This window comes from Microtus ochrogaster, unplaced genomic scaffold (assembly GCF_000317375.1).
Source record: "Microtus ochrogaster isolate Prairie Vole_2 unplaced genomic scaffold, MicOch1.0 UNK140, whole genome shotgun sequence".
In the NCBI taxonomy this organism is placed as follows: Eukaryota; Metazoa; Chordata; class Mammalia; order Rodentia; family Cricetidae; genus Microtus; species Microtus ochrogaster.
In genome coordinates this window covers 473,507-493,960 of record NW_004949238.1, presented here as the reverse complement: position 1 = coordinate 493,960, position 20,454 = coordinate 473,507, and the positions used below count along the sequence as shown (strand labels likewise).

The window sequence follows — 20,454 nt, the reverse complement described above, 5'->3', positions numbered from 1 at the left end:
CTCTTGTTTTTCCCAAGGTTTCTAAGGGGTCTATAGTAGCAGTGCTACTTTCCCCATCAGTTACACCACACACCCTATGTTCCGGCTTAGTTGAGACAGAAAATATTCCTCTAAGTAGCCCTCAGAAATGTCGGTCTTTCTTAGGGAAGTTTAGTTCATTGTAAAGATGAATTTTGCTTTCTAGAGCTCCAAAAAAGGTTACTTTTTTTGGTTTATGAAGGTTCTAAAGGAGACCAAGTTTTTCTCACAAATCTTGCTTTAAGGGCCTTCTGCATGTAAGGCAAGCACTATTCCACTGCAATAAATCAAAAACCCTGATTGCCCTGAGATTTGTTTTAGGGTTCATAATATGGTCTGTTTTGGCAAGTGGTCAAAATATAAATGAAAAAAAAATGTACATATCACTGTTATGTGAAGCATTCGATGTCATTTAAGATAGTTAGTTAGCAATGATGTTCAAGTAACCAAGTATTGTACAGCTTAATGTTATCCCAAGAATGACTAAAACAAATATTGAAAATCTGCAACTTTAATTGTGGGTATCTTTTTTCCTAGCAGTGAGATTACATTAGATTTTGTTTCCAGAAGTCTAGGGCTGTTCTTAAGTAAACAGACAGGCTTGCCTTCTGGATACATAACTCCTTAGCAACTATTCATTTATTATTTGTTTCAAAGAATATTTTGCTATTAACATCGTTCTGCATTTCTTTTTGACACGCTGTTGTCATTTTTGTCTCCATTCTCTTAAAAAAAAGAAAACATTCTCTCTAAAGTTTACTTCCAATATCCTTATGCATTGCATATAGTTAGGTCTTTTTAAAGAATCCATATGGAATTCTGTCTTTTCAATGCAGAGCTTATACTATAGCTAAGATTATCACTGTTTGTTAGTTTCAGTTTGTTAGTCCCATTATATATTTCTCCCTTTATTTCTGTTTTTGTTTATCCTGAACACTGCATTAGATTCCCAAGTCTTCTGCATTACCACACACTTAGTGAAACAGTACATGAAAAATTCATTGTTAATTTTGGAATCTAAACAAAACACTCACCTTTTTAAAAATTTACAGAATTAACAGGGCCTACAAACACAATGAATAAAAATGGTGAGAATGGGTAGCAAAGATGAAGTTGTGACCAAGGCATTCTTGAACTTTCTATACCAAGTTTTATCTTCGGAAAAAAATTAAAATTACAAGCAAAAATATATAATAAATGATCCTGGGAAACATTTTTGGCAGCAACACTTTCTTTAATCTCCATCATAGACATTCCACATTTCTTAAATCCTTTGGATAGCTCTGATGATGCAAATTTATGTATCTTTAAAATCTTAAATATAGAGATTTTTCTTCATCATAGACACTTCACATTTCTTTCCATTATCTTTCAGGCTTAACAGCCACTTAGGGCACTTCTGCACTAGAGGGAATCACTGCAAAAATACTGTCTTACTTATGAAGTTGTAAGGATTCTGACAAGTGGTAGTGGAGAGTGGGGTATTGGTAACTTTCAAGTATTTAACCTTCTTGGCAATCCCTCCTGACACTGTTTGGCTGGTCATTAGCTTCCAATGTTTCCTACTCCAAAGCTTCTACATTGGGTGGCACTCTGCTTCTAGGTGTGTTGCTTAGTGAGAAAGATTATTTGTGCAAGGGAATCCTTAAGTCATGTAACAATGACATATAGCTTATGAGAAACACCCAGCTTAATGAGATTGCTGTTAACTGCCCTTTATTCAGCAGCCAAAAGCTACTTCTGGCAAGTCTTACCTTGGAATCCTTGCAAGAGTCATTTATCACTCTTGTGTCACCCAATATCTAAAGATCACAGATTAAGTTTCAAAGTATATTATTTCAAACACACCTTATTCTGTTTATGAGTAGTCAGAAAGTTCTTGGCATATTTTGAGACCAGAATAAAATAGCAAAACCATAAAAAGGTAGAAAAAACTACAGACCAATATTTTTATGAATATAGATGCAAATGTGCTAAACAAAATACTAGCAAACCAAATCCAGCAGCATAGAAAATGGTTTATGTAGCATAGACAAGTGGGGTTATTCCAGGAATGCAAGGTTTGTTCAATATACAAAAAAATCCATCAATGTAATACAACATATCAAGAGAATAAAGGACAAAACTACATGACAACCTTAATAGATATAGAAGCATTTGACAAAATTCAGTAATTTTTGATAAAAAAAACACTCAATAAAGTAGGAATAGATGGAAATTTCCTCAACTTGCAGTATCTATGAAAAACCCACAGCTAACATCATATTTAATGGTGAAAGACCTAATACTTTCCCCATAAAATCAGCAACAAGAAAAAGATGTCCACTCTTGCCACTTCTATTTATTATTATACTGGACGTGCTAGCCAGAGCACTTAGGCAGGAAAATCAAATAAAAAGAATACAGATTTGAAAGGAAGCAAAAGTATTTCTATTGACAAATGCACAATCTTGTATACAGAAAAAAATTAAAAACAGAATCAGCTAAGAATAGCTGTAGTATACAAGGTCAATACACAAAATTCAATCCTTTCTAGATGCTAGCAACAAATAATCCAAAATAAAACAACTGTTTGTAATAGCATCAAGAAGAATACCTTTGAAAAACATTTAATGTAGTAAATTCAAGATGTATACACTAAAATCTATAAAATAGCATTGAAAAAAATTACAGACCTAAATAAATGGAGACACTCCATGTTTATGGATTAGAAAATTTAATACTGTTAAAATACCAACATACTTCAATCTGATGTATTGAATCAACACAAAAACTATCAAAATCACAGGTGCTTGTTACGCAGAAATTAACAAATTGATCCTAAAATCCATGTGAGATGCAAGGGACCCAGAATAGGTAAAATGATCTTGAAATAGAACAAAATTGGTGGACGTACACATCCTAAATTCAAAACCTACTACAGAGTTACAATTAAGACAATGTGGTACTGGCTTAAGAACACACAGAAAAATAGATTAAAGTCAAGGAGTCCATTTTTATACTCACGTGTGTGTGTGTGTGTGTGTGTGTGTGTGTGTGTGTGTGTGTGTGAGGGAATTTGTTTTGTCACAAGGATGTCAAGCCTATTCATAAAGAGATAATTATTAGTCTATGTAACAATTATTTGTTCTACTTGATATTCACATATTAAAGAATGAAACTGGATCCCTACAATGCATCACATGCAAAAATGGATCAAAGAACTAAATTTAAGAACTAAAATCATAAGATATTTACAGGACATAAGAGAAATGAAAACTTAACTTGTACACAAAGTGTTCATAGTTGTAGTATTCATAATATGCAAAAAGCAGAAACAATATAATATCCACAACCAAATTGATAAGCAAAAAAATACATTATATCAACACAATGACAATATTCGGCCACAAAAGAAAACAGTACCGATACATGCTACAAGAATGTACTTTGAACTTATATCTTTAGAGGTGGTTGGGGAACAGACAAAAAAGGCCACATATCTGACTCCATTAACATGAAATGTCCAAAACAGAAAAATTCATAGGCATATGTAGATGAGCAGTTGCCAGGGGCTGGGTGTTAAGAACAGGCGGTCACACCTAATGGGTACGGAAAACTTTACAGTGATGAAAATGCTCTGGAATTATATATAAGGACAACTTCACAACTCTGTGAATATACTATAACCACAAATTTTACACTTTTTAAAGGGGTGAATTTATATTATGTGAATTTTATCTCAAACAAAGTTGAGTGAAAGCAAATCTCTTCCATTTAAAGGTGGATGAGATAAGGTCAACTCTTCCAAAATAAATCTTTATTACAGACAATTCCAATCTCTTGATGTTTTTCTTTTAGTTAACAAGCAACTGTTGGGAGAACTCCTCTCAGGATGTCTTCCAAGATGTTATCTAGCATCTGTACGGTATTTTCATTAAAACCACACAGTAAGGTAGGATTGGGTAAAATCCAAGTCAAGGGAATGACAGGATCAAAACTAAACTCTGGAGTCATTTGAATGACAATCTCAACCCCTCTGTACTATTTTTCATACACCTTCCACATCATTTTCTACAGATTTCTGTAGAAAAATAATTAGGATAATGACCCTAGGTCCCATGCATATCAACCTAAGAATCTTAATTTGATGTCTTTTTTTTTTTTTTTGCAAGGGGAAGATGACAATTATTGGGTGGTCATATGGATGACCATAGATTAGTCATTCTTTTTCCTGGCTATAGGACTTTTGGTAAGGTGTATAATCTCTCAAGTTACAAATAAGTGACTAACTTATTTTGTGAAATGAAGGAGCATGTGCACAGGTACTCAGCAGTCACTGAAAGTTCTCACCAGAATTTATAGGAATTTGACTTACAAAGTAAAAGAAAATGTTAAATATGACTCCCATTTACATAGAACAGCATCTGGAGGATTCCTCTGTGAAAATCTGAGGGACAAGTAATAGCATAATGACTTAAGGTGCTTGCTGCCATCAGTGCTGAAATAAAGGGAAGTTTGTGGGACGGCATAAATAAGGTGGTTACTGATTGCTAGAGTACAACAGAAGGTAGAAAGTAGAGAGTCACAAAAACTCTTGCTTTCCAACTCTCTGACTTCCTTTTCCATAGGCTAATATGATTCAATGAGTCCAGAATAGATCTGTTTTCTATGGTGACCAAAAGAGTATGAGAGAAGAGAAGCAGCAAGTGAAAGTTGTTATTAGTATTATTGTACTCTGGTGGTCCTGGAAAGGGTAGAGAGGGTAAAGATAGTCTTAAAACAAGCAACTAAAGGACTGAACATGACAAACAGCAGCCTCAGAAGAACACTTCTTTCTGAAAACAGGTTTAAGTTTCAACATAAGCACCTACTGATCTTTCTATAGATCCTTCTGTCTCTTCTGTACCTACCGCCTAAAAGACAGAAAGATCATTACAGGCTAATTTCCACTGTGACTTTTTATTTAGACTCCACGCAAGACAAAAAATGTTAAAAAGAAAAATAGAAAAGTTCAAAAATCAAACCTAACCTATAAGAGAACAGTAGTCATTCATGAAAGTCTCAACTGTTCCAGTAAATGTGATCCACCAGGCTGTGTACTATGGGTATGCAGGCATACTGTGGGAACAGAAGTCTTTATGAACATGATACTTTGAATATTCAACTTCAAGAATATGTGAGTTGTACAAAGTCTAAGTAACAATGCTAAGTAGGGATGTAGAGGGGTGTTGGTGAACAGTCTGCACTAGGAAATTACACAGAAATCCCTCTGTATGAGGCAAGACTTATCCAAAAGGGAAGTTATTACATTAAATAAGAAAAACTGCTTTAGGAGAATGAAAAGAATTAGAAGTAATTAAGAGTCAGGGAAGATAACCTGCACCAAGGGGTTAGGGCCTGAAATAAAGTAAAACTGAACAGAATAGGTTTGAGAGAAAAGGGCTAACAACTTGCAACAACTTTAGGGATGAGAGATGTCAGTAACTGCATTAAAGGTGAGACATAATGAATGTAATGTATTATTCTTATATGTATGATAAACTGGGGGGGGGCAGCAAAAGTCATAGCACATGTGAAAAGGTCAGGATACTGCTATGGAGTTCCTCTTTCCTTCCATGTGTATGTGGGGTTTGGGGAGACTATTCAGGTCATCAAATTTTGTGTGGAAAACTTTGTCCACTAAGCCATTTCATCAGTCCCCAACAAGCAAAAAATAATGGCTAGGAAATACAATACAAATTTTGTTTTTATAGGTACTGTACTGACTTTGAGATACCATGAAGACATCTTGGAAATAGAGGTCTGATAAGATAAGCTACTAGAGAAGAATCTTGGGGAATTACTGAGGTTGACCAAAAAGTTTAGATAAGTACTTATATAGGTACAATCAGAAGAGTATCCACACACAGTGTAGATGAGTTGGGATGGAAAATGAGCTGTTCAGGAAGTAGTAGCCCAACGCTGCAGTGATATCAAGGATTAAAAACAAGAGTTCTCCATATGGAAAATAGGAGATTACTAGTATTGTTGCAAAGTACATTCAAAGCACACTTTCAGTGAAATATTACTGGATGAAGAGCCTTCACAAAGTGAAATGTAGTACAGACGTGTAAGTAAAACTTCTTGTAACTGTTAGCAAAGTCAATTTACTGATTTGAATGTAATAAGAAAAAGGGGGTGGGGCTCTATCTAAACACCTTCCCACCAGATACCAGGGATTGTTTTCTAGTCCTGACATGGAATAAGAGGAGAAAAGGTAAGAGAAGCAACAAGTGACAGTTGCTATTCTTATTATTTTACTCTGGGGGTCCTGGGAAGAGGAGGAAGGGTAAAGATAGAGAGTAGCCTCAGAAAAACACTTTCTCCAGTAAGTTATGTGAATTCTTGAGAAAAAACCCCTGAAGTCAGGCTTAAGCTTCAGCATAGCCACCTTACAGAAACAGTGATGCTGCCTGGTCATAAGCATGTGCCACATGACACCATGGACATGTTCTCCGGAGCCTCATTTATAGCCACCTTATAGAAACAGTGATGCTGCCTGGTCATAAGCATGTGCCACATGATACCATGGACATGTTCTCCGGAGCCTCATTTATAGGTTTCTTCTGACATACACCCTCCTATACAGGGATGTATCTCCAAATAAAGCTAAGGTAACTGTAACTGGACTTGTTCACACAATTAACTATAGACCACAATATATACAATCAGACACTCAATTAATTTGCTGCAGCTGCCAAGTCTCCAGAAAAGTTTTGCTGCAGGCTGTGCTTTTATGCTGTAACTTTAAGACATTTGACAACACTAAAAGGTATTTTTTTTTTTACTCGTAAGATACTGTTCCTTGCCAGTCTAAGAAAGCAATAAGGAAAAGGTAGCCATAATAACATGGTAACATGCTGAGAAAAACTAATTAAGAAGCAAATGAGTTTATTCTATCCTCTTAAAACTCTTTTAGGTTTTTTCCCACTTTCTATTAAATATATTGATGTTACATTTGTCTGATAATCTATATTATCACTTGAAACTTTCACACAAGTATAGTATCACAACTACTTCAATACTGGAGTGATAATAAAACTTGAGAACTGAAGAACACACATTTCTTCACAAATTTATTTTATAAAATGTACCCACTTAATTTGTCTTCTTAGCAATTTCATAATACATAAGAAGCAAAGTGGATGAGAGGCCCTTTAAGATGACTAGAGTCACATTAGGGGTCCTATTGTCAAGGTAGCATACATACCACAACAGTGTTCTAAAGGCTAGCCCAGGATGAACCCACATTAAAATATCACAATTGGAAAGCACTGTGTTCTTTTTTTCTTCCCCATTAAGGTACAGTTTGTTTTTTAAGCCACTGCTTTATTTAGCATTACAGTAAATAATACTTCTATTTCAATTACTACAACAATGAAAAAAAATCCTGAAAGACATCCTTTCCCCCACTTTCAATGATTTGAAAGCTACATTTTCCTCTGCTAATTTTAAAATATAAGGTTGATTTTGTACTAACTTTTAAAATAATCAAGGCACAAGCTCAACAAATTAGCTGTAGCTTGTAGTAAAATGATATACCAGTATGTCTCTCCTTAGTTAAAAATACATAATTCTTTTATTTCATTATGCAACAAGAGAAATTAACATCACAGACACAGAAGACTACGAATGGAAAACTACATTAAATATCCAGTAATTTGAGCCTATTTGTACTTTTCTATAGCACATGAAATATTTAACACTTTTGAAGTAAAATTTAATTTGGGGGATATACAATGTAATTCTCAGGAGTAATAGTTCCATTCATTTGCAGGCCTGCTTATTGTGTGACTAAAGAACACAAGGCACAGTAGCCATCCTTTCTGCAACACTGATGCAACACTGATCGAGTGCCTTGGAAAATAGCTGATTAAACAAGATGATGGCAACACAAGGGGAGACTTTGGATTGTCTATTTAAAATCTAGGTAATAATAAAGATTCATTTTAAGTGCACTTTTACATGCTTGTTTATACAACAAACTTGCTAATTTTGTTGCAATAGGCTTGACTACCCTATCATTTGGCCAAATGCACTTTCCCCAGTAAACTTAAAACAACAAAAACAAAACAAACAAACAACCCTGTCCTTTCACAAACTAAGAGGACTGGCTACTGGAACCATCACTGCAGACACATGGAGACAACACACGGTGGCATGACTTGTTTAATTTGCTGTGCTGTTACTAAAGTCAAGTTCTGAGGGCTGTGGTTCAAACATTCCAAGTTCTCCCTTCCATCTTTATTGATTCTCACATGTTGTACAGAAAACTCTTTGGGGGCTAGAACAGCAGTACTTGCACCACACTGTTTCCAAGACTTCAAGTTTCAAAAGCAAATTGATAGGAGGGGGGGGAAAGAAGAAGGTCCTGATTTGAGTTAGATACAGGGACAAAAAACAAAAACAAAACCAAAAAAAAACCAACCAAACAAACAAAAAAACCCACATACTTGAAGATTACACATGGTCTACAAATGTGGCAATGTTTCCCTTGCGAGAGTAGTTTCGTTGGTATATATATTTTAAATACTCAAAAAGGCTCAACCTCAAGCAGTAATAAACACAAGCGAAAGTGATTTCACCCTTAAAATAAATATTCAGAAAAACCTCTCTGTACATACAAGTGAAAGAATATGTAACACTTTCACGCAAAAAAATAATTATAATAATAATAAAGGATTTGTTCATATATGTAGCTGAAATCTGCTGTTCCAGCCCACAATGTCCCCAATGAAGAAGGGAGGCACAGACATCGATGACTACTGTGGTTCACTATCTTACAGCCTTTCTGTACTGGGACACTATCACCACCAAATTATCCCTCTGATTATATTTACTGAGTTTTGTAATGTTTTTCATTTTTTTTTTCTTTTTTGTTTTTGTTTTGTTTACAGCATGCCAAATCCTTTGGCATATGTGATGGCCTTCAACAATCTCTCTTTAAGTTTTTCTTTGCTTGTATATTCCGGAAGTAAAAGGACATTAAAGCAAGTATGAGATGTAGGTAACCTAAATAGAAAGAGAAAAACAGGAATCATAAGTCATAAAAAATATGCTCAGTGATAACTGCTCCTATCAGATGCTTATGCAGTTAAGATGGTTTGTTTTGAGAAGCTACAGATGAAATCATAAACATGGTACTGCTGCGCTACAAAGATGAGCAGGTCTGTATCCAATGAGATGACACTAATATGAAGGTGAGGTTCTATTCTACATCATGCTTTTAGAAAATTAAGCTTTGTGGTTCACTTGAATATTCACACAACAAACATACCAAGGTATCACTAAACCTACTGAAAGTAGAAATCACTAAATAACTTAAGCTAAAATTAAAAATAATTCAAACCTAGTATTAAAGATTTCAGGATCTATGCTCTTTAATATTCATTAGAAATACAGTTGGCAAAATGACAATGAACATGATTGGACGGCAAATATAAATTAATTAAAATTAGAGCCATAATGCATCAAATAACGAATAGACAATAATAAAATCTGTCAATGTATACCAAAGTCAACATACTTCTAAGGCTATATTGTCCAGCCCCACCATAAAATAGTGAAGTATTTAATGAGGAAAGAATACAATCAAGTGTCAAAATCATGTAGTTCAGGATTCTATAATAAACTTTAGAGAACAGACAACTGTCTATATTTCAGTGTAAGAATTCTAGAGATTGTTATATAAAACAGCTTTCTTACTAAATTGTAAAACAAAGAGAAGAATAATTCATACAAATCTGACAAACTAAGAGCTCACGTAACTTCTAAACTACTTTTTAAGTATGTCTATATTAATTGAGTAGTAAAGGCAGAATATTCCCTCCACTAATCTTTGTTGACTTGGATATTTCTATGAAATATAAAAGAACAAAGGGGCTAAATGTTGCCTCTGCTCAAATATGTGCGGCATGAGGTAAAAGGGTTTACAGTAGGTATGGTGCTGTACGACAACACTTACCGTTCTGAATCTGGGCCATTTTTGGCTATAATCATCTTCAATTTTCCCAGTCCTCCCACAGGTGCTCTGTCTGTGCCCGTTGTAAACTGCAAGAAGAGTCTTTTCTGTTCATTTGTAAATGAATGAACAACTTCCCAGAACTCCCTATTGAGAAAAGATAAAATACTGGTTTTAATTTGACATTATTACAAACATAAGCTTATGGTACTACAAAATCATTAAGGATAACTTTCAATTATATTAAGGATACCAATCACGTATGGAATATATTTTATTTATCATTCTTCCATTATTTTCCTGTTTACTCATTCCATAGTAAACTTTGTAAAGGCAAGATGGTGATAGATTAGATTATAATAGAAACATGAAATGACGTAACTAAGAAAAAATTACACTTAATAGCAGAAATACAAATGTTCCTTTCAAGTAGTGTCTTGAGGAAAAGATTTATAGTGATATTTATCCCACATGTGGTATCTACAAGATATAATATCTGGCTGACTAAAACCTATGAACTAAATTTAATAATATAATAAATCTTTGTATTACTCTAAAGTTCAAAAAGCAACACACAAGCTCATAATAAGCAATTTTGGTTTCCTTGAATTAGCTATTTGTAAAACGAATATAGCACTAATTCACAGCTAGGAAAACCACAATTTTAGAAAAAAATTCAGAAGTATTTTTAATTGGCAACAGAGCGCATTTTATGTTTTCAAGTTCTTTTCTCAAAAATCTTGGAAGAGGGCTACACAGAATCATCAATGGGTAATAGCACTTTTCATGAAATCTGTCAAATCCTTTATGGTATATATTCTGTCATCTCCACTAGCTCTATGACATGTACACCCATGCATGTGCATGAACACACACACACACACACACACACACATACACACACAAAATAAATGTAACAAAAGTTTAAACCCCAAAAGAGACATCATGCTTTACAAATCTCTATTTGAGATTTTATTCCTGGACGTTTTGGTAGACTATTTTTATTATCTAAATTATTTACATACATTAATCAAATTATTTCCAAAACTTCAATATCTGAAGGCTTTATCAGATTTCCTGGCTTTCCCCAATCACTTTTTTTTTTTTGTAAAATTAATACGCACCTAGAGAAAATAATAATGGTACACACAGCCAATAGGAAACTGGACAAGGAATGCATGCAAGAATCTCTCAGCTAAAAGGAAAGGCTCAGACTTCCATTTGTAGACTTTGTTTTTGTGGGTTGGCAGGAGAAAAGTAGACTGTAGCCTCAAGACCTCTGTCAGTACACAAAAGTTACACAGGAACTACTGGCAGCTACTTGTTGCTGGAGAAGGGAAATCAGGTTTTCTTTGGTGGTGCATTCCTTGACAGGTTGACTATGTTTCAGTAGTTCGGTTCCCATGCATGTATATTTGGGTCATTCTAGTTTTGGACTCAGGAGGTTGGTTCTGGTAGGAGTTGGAAAAGAGGATCAAAATACCCTGTATACATACATGAAACTTTCAAATAATTATTTTAAAAATTTGAAAGCTATATTGCAAGATGGGTGGTTAAAATAAAACCCTTCTCACACTGTAGGAAGGCTCTGAAACTTGACTTAAACCAGTCATCTAAGAAGGCATCGTTGCGGGTTATGGAGAAAGCAGATAAATCGCGGTAAGTGACCAGATCTGGTTATGTTATTTAAAAGCCATTTTTGCAGTTGTTTTTAAAATGTGAAAAACAAATCAAGAAACCTCAGAGGTCCAGAAATTCTGCATAATAAAAACAATGCTGAAAAAGCTCTCCTCTTCCTGTTATAACCTACACTAAAGTCTTTTTTTTTTTGTCCACTAAAGTCTTTAATTTAAAAAAAATGTGTATTTACAAAGCTCAGAAGAAAGTACCAAATAGATTTGATCCTATTCACTTCTCCAAAAATCTATTCAGATCAAAAATTTAAAAAGTGTAATGAAAATATCTGTAATCAATGCCAAGAATAAAACTAAGACATGGAATAATAAATCCCAAAAGAAACAATATGCAAGATAAAGTAAGGGAACATAATAGGAAAAAAAAGACAGGCAAAGGATGCTGTGAAGAAAGGAGTGGCAGTTTTACAAAAAGGATAAGATAGAACTGGTTAAAGGGATTTTAACTAAAGGGATGGACAAACCTGGTAATAGGGATTCTAACTAAAGAGATAGGCAGACCTAGTAAAAGAGATTCTAACTAAAGGGAGAAACAGACCTGATAAAAGGAATTCTGACTAAAAGAAGGTGCTCTCCCAAGACATTTATTAATATTTAGATTTGCTTTTTATTTATATAACAGCAGGCCCAGGAAAAAAATAAAAATGTAAATAAAAAAATATAATTTTAAGTCCAAATAGAAATATCATGAAGAATCCTGCAAATAATAAACAAAACTTTCTGTTATAGGAAAGTAAACAAGAAACACTGAATCACGAATAATGGAAACTAACATAAAAAGTTTAATGACAAAGAATGCCACAGATCAGAAATAAAGACATGATTAAATACAAACAGAAATGAAAATAATCGAAAATTCTGAACCGCGATGCATAGGAACTCAGGAAATAGTGGATAATTTAAGAATGAAGTAAGCAAAGGCGGAAAAAGAAGTCATTTCTATTTGACAACCATCCAGCATTTGTATCTGACAACAGTCTAGAAACAACCCCAAGATGTGGGTGGGAGAGGGAGGAAAAACGGGGGAAAGAGAGAGGAGACAAAATAACCAAAACTAAAAACAATGCATACCAAGGTAAAACAATGGGGAAAAATTGATAAAAACTTCAAAAAAACCTTTCACTTGGCAAATATCCTAATAAATAAATGGTAACATAGAGAAAATACTATAAATCTATCTATCCTTATCTACACGTAAGGACCAATGTCTCCACCGTGTAAAAGAAGGCAAAAGGAAAGGAAATATAAAAAATACTCCTATAATTCAGGATATATGAAGGAGAGGCAAAATGTTGGCAAAATGCTAGGCCAGTTTGAGTTATAAGGCAAGATCTTGTCAAAATAAACAAAAGGGGAAAGAATCAATAACTGAACAATAATATTGAAAGCACAATTGGTTAATAGTGTCCATGAAGATGAAAACCTACATTGCATTTATAGTATGTGTTTCTGAAGTAGCCTCTCCATCAATAAGGGATGACTTCTGAGAGAAACTGAGAAGATTCTTTCTAGGTTTAATACTTGACAAGTCCCACCAGCAATAACATTCCATAGTAAGTTGTATTACTAAATGCAACTCTCTAATAATTTCTTATAACAATGTTTTATTCCAGGGTAGAGGATAATAATGTTCAAGATAAGACAAAATTTCAAAATTTAATAGTCATGTGTCATATTAAAAACACAAGGCCAAACAATGACTATCATTCACAGTTCTAAAACACATAAACTACATTTTAAAAAAATGACTTCATAATACTTGAAAACAAAAATAAAACTCACCTAACCTTCTTTAAATTTCCACATTATCTCTTTATTCTCTCACATACATTTGACTTTGTCTTTTCAACAGACTCATTTCTTCAGCAATAAAACAGTACTCACTGACAGAAAAGTAGGGGAGTAGCATATGTAGGATGATCAGATCAAAGGAAACTGTTTCCTTAAATCGCCGTTTTTGTAATCGAAGGTGAAATGGAGAAATAATGTAATAAGACAGGCAAAAAAAGACACATACAAGACAAAGACTTTATCAATCACTGCTATTTTGCTATTGCTCTACAATCTCTGCATCAGAACAAATTTAGATAGGAGAATTCGAGACCCACATTAATGCTTTGTTTATCTAAGTTTATTACATGTAAGGCAGAAAGAAAATGACGAGGGAGCTAGAGAGCAGTAAGTCAGCAAATACTGTTGCTATGGTTCCTACCCCGACTCCCTCAGTGACGGACTGTGAATTGGATGGTATAAAAATATACAAAGCTTCATAAACCAAAACCATAAAAAGCAATTATGAATAATTCACAAAAGAAATGTTTGCTTCTTATAATAAGAGACATCTTCTAAAATCAAAAAGGCATAGTCTGAAATACAAAAGGGAGTTTTAAAGACATATTTGCTGAAATGGATAAACAAAGACAGAAAGAATTAAAGAGAACAGGAATGAATATGCAGAAATGAAGAGGATGTGCTTTTATAAAAAGAAAAAGGAAGGTGAATTACAAAAAAAAAAAAAAAACAAAAAAAGAGCAAATTAACAACATAATCCATGAATTAAATGACCATCAGAAGAAGGAGATGATTCACTGCTCGACCAGTGGTACCTGTCAAATCATACATCTAGAAAAACCAATTCTGAACATCTAGATTCAGAATTAAGAGAAGAACTGAAGGACGAGGGAACAAAGACAGGAAAAGTGAAAGACTCAAGCTGAAGAAGACTGTGACAAAGTGAAGCACACTTTCCAAGAGGGTGAGAGGAAACTGCAGATGAGGACAAGGGCAAACGGGAAAATCATAGCCCTGAAAATACAAAATTCACCCTGACAACAGAGAAAAGACAAAAAAAGAACCCTTGAGTCTAAAAGGAGACTAGACAAAGGAGAAGTCATCTGCTGAAACAAGGAGAAGCATGGTACTGGATAAATCCGGAAGTTTAAATCTAGTTCGTATACTACAACTGGAAATTCATTTTTAATTAAAGCCCAAATTGGAAAAAGGATGATTAACAGAGGAACAACAGGAATACAAGCTACAATAAAAAAAAAAATGGACAAGTAAGACAAGAAGTAGGAAAAGAGGAAAAAAGATGAAACCTCTGGACTGAGCAGAAAATATGAAAAATTAATCAAATTAAAATGTAGTGGTTTTATTCAAACTAAAAACACTAAAAAGCAAGTTTGAAAAAAAAACCCTGATTAATACAGAAAAGAACAAGCAAAAAGACTGCAATTGACCTTGAAATCTATGAGACACAGAAAAGTTTCATAAGACAAATGGATCTGAAACTTGGAAAGAAGAAATGAAGTAGTGCCACAAGAGATTGAGGGGTAAAGGGAAGTAGCATTATGATTGTCTTCACTATGAAAGATGAAAAGCAAACCAAATCAAGAGCTCAGTGCTTCAAAAACCTGGACAAATAATAACAGAGAAACAAAAATCACACGAACTGTAAAAGTGCACCACTTAGATTTAAAGTAACAGGAGAGCAAGAGTCAGATACTCCAAAGTGATTTGAATGAGAAATACTGCAGGATGGAGAATATTGCCAGTTGATTTGACGGAGAAGCTTACTGGTATCATTTGTCAGGAGAAGGAGGAAAGTGTGAACTAAACAAAAATAACGCTGTTATAGCTAGTTAGTACCTCTTTTCACTGTAGAAAGCTGAGAACCAACAGACACTTGATCTTTCAGTCTAAAATGTTTGTTTCCTGGAGTGGGAGAAATCGTTTTTCTTTTCTTTCTTTCTTTTTTTTTTTTTTGTTTCTCCATAGTTTTGGTTTTTTTTTTGGTCCTGTCCTGGAACTAGCTCTTGTAGACCAGGCTGGCCTCGAACTCACAGAGATCCGCCTGCCTCCCGAGTGCTGGGATTAAAGGCATGCGCCACCACCGCAGACAACAGATGGGTTTCCTTTCCCACACCTTGTACTTACTTTCTCTAAATTTCTTATTGCGTACATATTTTATGTGAAAAAGCCAGCATAAATAAAGGAAGGAGGGAGGGAGGGAGGGAGGAATGGAGGGAGAGAGGTACCACTATACTGACTTCTAAATTCCTTTAAGTCTTCAATAAAGAACAGAAATTCTTTTACAATGATTTCAGAGTCATCCCAATGTTGTGTAGAACTCAAGAAGTGTTTGACAAATGTGGAAAATTACTCATTCTCTCAAAATGTAACACACAGGCATGCACTAGATATGGTCCTAGAGCTAAAAGAAGAGAACATACATACCCAACCCTAACCTAGACTGTATCTATTTACAATGACAGCCACTTGCAAATGAGAAATTGGTTTTCTCCACAGGAGTCTCAATGGAGAAACAAACTACTCTTATGGGTAGACCCCATTTCTATCAGTAGATGGCCAATACAAAACTAAGTCAATGGATCTACAGAGGTTCTTCCTCTCACAACGGTAAGAATCTCCTAACCTTAAAGAATCTTTGATTATATACTATGGCTTTATGTTTTGGGTTTTTATAATATTCTTGAGTATGCAAACATGTGTCTCTACATCTATATGTGTTTCTTGTGTCTTTGTTTGGCTCTTTTTCTTGGTTGTCAAATTCTAAATTGCTTGTTTTTCATTTAACTTATTTTATTATCATTTCTTAGATGTTTGTTAATCAGAAAAGGTGTAGATTCAGATGGCAGGAGAGGTGGGAGAACCTGGGAGGAGTAGGGGGAGAAGAAAACTATAATCAGAATATATTGTATGATTGTTTCAAAAAAAGCACAAAAAATATTTTAAATATAACAACAAAAATAAAGGTGCTTGCACCTTCTGATGTAAAGACTTGTTCTATAAATTTAAAGGAATCAACAAATGAATTGTCTTGATCAAAACAACAAATGAATATACCAAAAAGAACCAAGTCTAGAATTAAGAAATAACTCATTTTCAGCAAAAAAGAAATTCAGTGGGGAAAAGAAAGCTCCAAACTAGAACGTATTTATAATATGTTAGCAATGATCTTTTATCAAGAATATATTTTAAAAGAAAAAGTTAATAATCAATGACAAGAAAAACAAGGACAATTAACAAAGTAAAGGCAAAAAAAAAAAAGTGAAGCCAGCTCAATATCATGAGTCATCAGAGATAAAAAATTTTAACTATCAAAGACTAAAAGAAATACAGAGCTGAGCTCTGGCACTGCTGGTCCTCCTAGGGCAAAACAGCATTGCCATTTAGCAAAAAAAAAAAAAAAAAAAAAAAGTTCTTGCAATGTTTCTTAAAGATAAAAATGTATCTACTACAAAGCCACAAACTTCTACCTACTATGTTTGTACTCAAGAAATGGAAACACTTCAACAGTTAAGACTGGATAACTTTATTTGTAATAGTTCTAATCTCAAATAAGTCCAACTGACATCGATAATAGAATGGATAAGCAAACACCATACATTCATCTAAAACATTACTTTGCCATAAAAAAAACACAATGTAAGTTAGTGTAATAACATGAATAGATTTCAAAATTGCATACTCCATTTATATTAAATTCAAGAACAACACACACACACACACACACAGAGTAAAGAAATAAGAAAGAAAGGGGAAAAAGACTCAGTGATACACAAATCTAAACTGATTGCCAACAGGGACAAGAATCAGCTGAAAAGAGCCAAAGAAACCTGCATAATAGAATCTGTACCTTGGTGTTGCAAAGGTGCAATTATCCAAATACCCAAATGTCCACTAAAGTTCTGCATACTTCACTGCACTTAAAAGCTACCCCACACATCAGTATCAGCATGAACACAAACACCATACTGTGATACTTAGAAAGCTATTGTTTAGACAGCAATTAAGCTGCTGTAAGACTCTGGTAAACAAAAAAACATTGAGAAAGACTCATTTAGCATGAAAAGTATAATATAATACACATCTCTAATTCTGGAAAATCACATATTGGTAAGCACTACAGATAATACTTATCAATACTACAGGTAATAAAATGTGGACTAAAATGACAATACCATCTGGTAACACTTAACAAATTAACAAGGTAGTTTATCTTCATCCAGGGAAAAACATACTAAAAGGCAGAGACTATTAATTTTAAAGTACCTCTGGATTGAAGTACAAATAAAAACTTATCAAGTAGGAAAAAAATCAAATACAAGCTGAATCAAGCCTTTAAAGTAGAAATTAACCATTAAAAGATAAATTGCTGAGGCTAGAGAGATGGCTCAGTGGATAAGAGCAATGGCAGCTCTTGCAGAGGACTTGACTTCAATTCCCAGAACTGACACTGCAGCTCATAACTGTCTATAACTCTAGGATCTGACAATCTGACACCGTGTGTGTGTGTGTGTGTGTGTGTATGTATATGTATATATGCAGACAAAACACCAATACACATAAAATAATAATTAATTTAAAAAAGATAAAGAACTATCTCTAAACTCAAAAAGAAAGGGAATGGAACATTTGAAAAAAAAACTCTCAAGTAGAAAAAAGTAACTAGGGCTTAGCAGATCCAGAGAGGTGAGTAAGTGGCTGTTAGGCCGGACAGTCCCAGGGAACTGAGTCCAGGCCCCCTCCAATTCCATAAACTATTCTGGCCATCCAGAGGGGTGTGTTCTTGGCTGCTGGCTTTCTTCAACCCTGCCCCCTAAGCCCGCCATTTCATTTCCGGGGTCCTTGGATCCCCCAACTCAGCCCGCTTCAGGGTGGAGAACAGAGAGCCTACTCCAGTGCTGAGGGGACCTAAGAGAGGGCAGACCAAGAAAAACTCCAGAGTACACAGTCAGCCACAGCAAAGATTGGACCTCATTTGTTCGACTCATTTTAAAGAAGAGGTGGGCAGGTACCAATGCAAGAATTCCTCCATCATCCTAAAAAGCAACACGATAACACCAGAATCCAGTGAGCACGAAACAAGAAAACTTGAACTTCCTAACCCAGAAGAAGTAGACGAATTCAACTTTAAACGTAACCTTATTAAAATGATGGAAACCCTTAAACAGGAAGTGAAAAACTCCCTTGAAGAAATGGAAGAGAAGACAAACAAAAAGAATAAATTAATAAATCCCTCAAAGATAGCCAAGAAAACCAAGAAAAAGCAATCAAACAGGTAAAGGAAACAGTTCACGGCTTGAAAACCGAAATGGAGGTAATAAAGAAAACACAAAACAAGGGATGGCTGGATATGGAAAATCTGGATAAACAAACAGGAACTATAGAGACAAGTATAACCAACAGAATACAAGAGATAGAATAAAGAATCTCAGATGCTAAAGATACTATAGAGGAAATAAACTCATTGATCAAAGAAAATAGTAAATCCAACAAATCCTTAAGACAAAACATCCAGGAAACCTGGGACACCATGAAAAGACCAAACCTAAGAATAATAGGGGTAGAAGAAGGAGAAGCATTCCAGCTCAAAAGCCCAGAAAATATATTCAACAAAATTATAGAAGAAAACTTTCCCAACCTAAAGAAGGATATTCCTATGAAGGGACAAGAAGCTTACAGAACACCAAATACAGTGGATAAAAAAAAAAAATCCCCTTGTCATACAATAATCAAAACACAAAACATACAGAAGAAAGAATATTAAGAGCTGCAAAGGAAAAAGGTCAAGTAATATATAAAAGTAAACCTATCAGAATTACATTTGACATCTCAATGAAAACCATAAAAGCCAGAAGGTCTTGGATAGATTTGCTGCAGACACTAAGAGACCATGGATGCAAGCCCAGACTATTATACCCAGCAAAGCTTTCTTTCACCATCAATGGAGAAACCAAGATATTCCATGACAAAAACAGATTTAAACAATACATATCCACAAACCCAACCTTACAGAAAGTACTAGAAGGAAAACCTCAACCCAAGGAAGCCAACAACACCCACAATAGCACAGACATCTAACAACCCTCCACCAGCACAACTCAAAGAAGGGAAACACACACACACTACCACCAAAAAAAATAACCGGAGTTAATGACAACTGGTCATTAATATCACTTAATATCAATGGTCTCAATTCAACTATAAAAAGGCACAGGTTAAGAGAATGGATACAAAAACAGGATCCAACGTTCTGCAGTTTACAAGAAACACACCTCAACCTCAAAGACAGGCACTACCTCAGAGTAAAGGGTTGGGAAAAGGTTTTCCAAGCAAACGGACCTAAGAAACAAGCAGGTATAGCTATCCTAATATCTAACAAAATTGATGTCAAACTAAAATCAATCAAAAGAGATGGAGAAGGACACTTTATACTCATAACAGGAACAATTCATCAAGATAATGTCTCAATCCTGAATATTTATGCCCCTAATATAAAAGCACCTACATATGTAAAAAATACATTACTAAAACTCAAATCACACATCAAACCCCACACACTACTAAGAGATTTCAACACAACACTCCTCTCTCACCAATGGACAGGTCAACCAGACAGAGAAAGAAAAGAACAGATGTAATGAATCAAATGGACTTAACAGAGATCTATAGAACATTCTACCCAAACAGGAAAGAATACACCTTCTTCTCAGCATCTCATGGAACCTTCTCGAATATTGATCACATACTCTGTAACAAAGCAAACATCCACAGATACAAAAAAAATGGGAGTAACCTCCTGTGTCTTATCGGATTACCATGAAGTAAAAGTAGAATTTAACAACAATTTCACCTCCAGAAAGCCTATAAACTCATGCAAACAGAACAGTCAACTACTGAACCACCCCTGGGTCAAGGAAGAAATAAAGAAATTAAAGACTTCCTTGAATTCAA

General features: G+C 34.6%; 1 protein-coding gene and 1 long non-coding RNA gene across 9 annotated transcripts in view; one reads left to right on the top strand and one right to left on the bottom strand.

Annotated features, from left to right (window-relative positions):
- LOC102001067 overlaps window positions 1-20,454 on the top strand; it is a 65,729-nt gene that overhangs the window by 21,564 nt on the left and 23,711 nt on the right. For 5 of the 7 annotated variants that reach the window (XR_003376776.1, XR_003376778.1, XR_258961.3 and 2 more), the window contains 3 exons: window positions 7,817-7,969; window positions 11,582-11,659; window positions 16,003-16,113. This is a non-coding gene — a long non-coding RNA (uncharacterized LOC102001067). The remainder of the gene's footprint in view (window positions 1-7,816; window positions 7,970-11,581; window positions 11,660-16,002; window positions 16,114-20,454) is intronic. The other 2 variants (XR_003376781.1, XR_003376780.1) reach the window with 1 other exon arrangement.
- The window catches only part of Ube3a (ubiquitin protein ligase E3A), a 62,544-nt gene continuing 44,106 nt past the window's right edge, over window positions 2,017-20,454 (bottom strand). For both annotated transcript variants that reach the window (XM_026778417.1, XM_026778419.1), the window contains 2 exons: window positions 10,004-10,147; window positions 2,017-9,051 (listed from right to left, as the gene is read on the bottom strand). In XM_026778417.1, coding sequence (XP_026634218.1) covers window positions 8,931-9,051; window positions 10,004-10,147 — 265 coding nt within the window. In that variant the 3' untranslated portion in view covers window positions 2,017-8,930. The remainder of the gene's footprint in view (window positions 9,052-10,003; window positions 10,148-20,454) is intronic.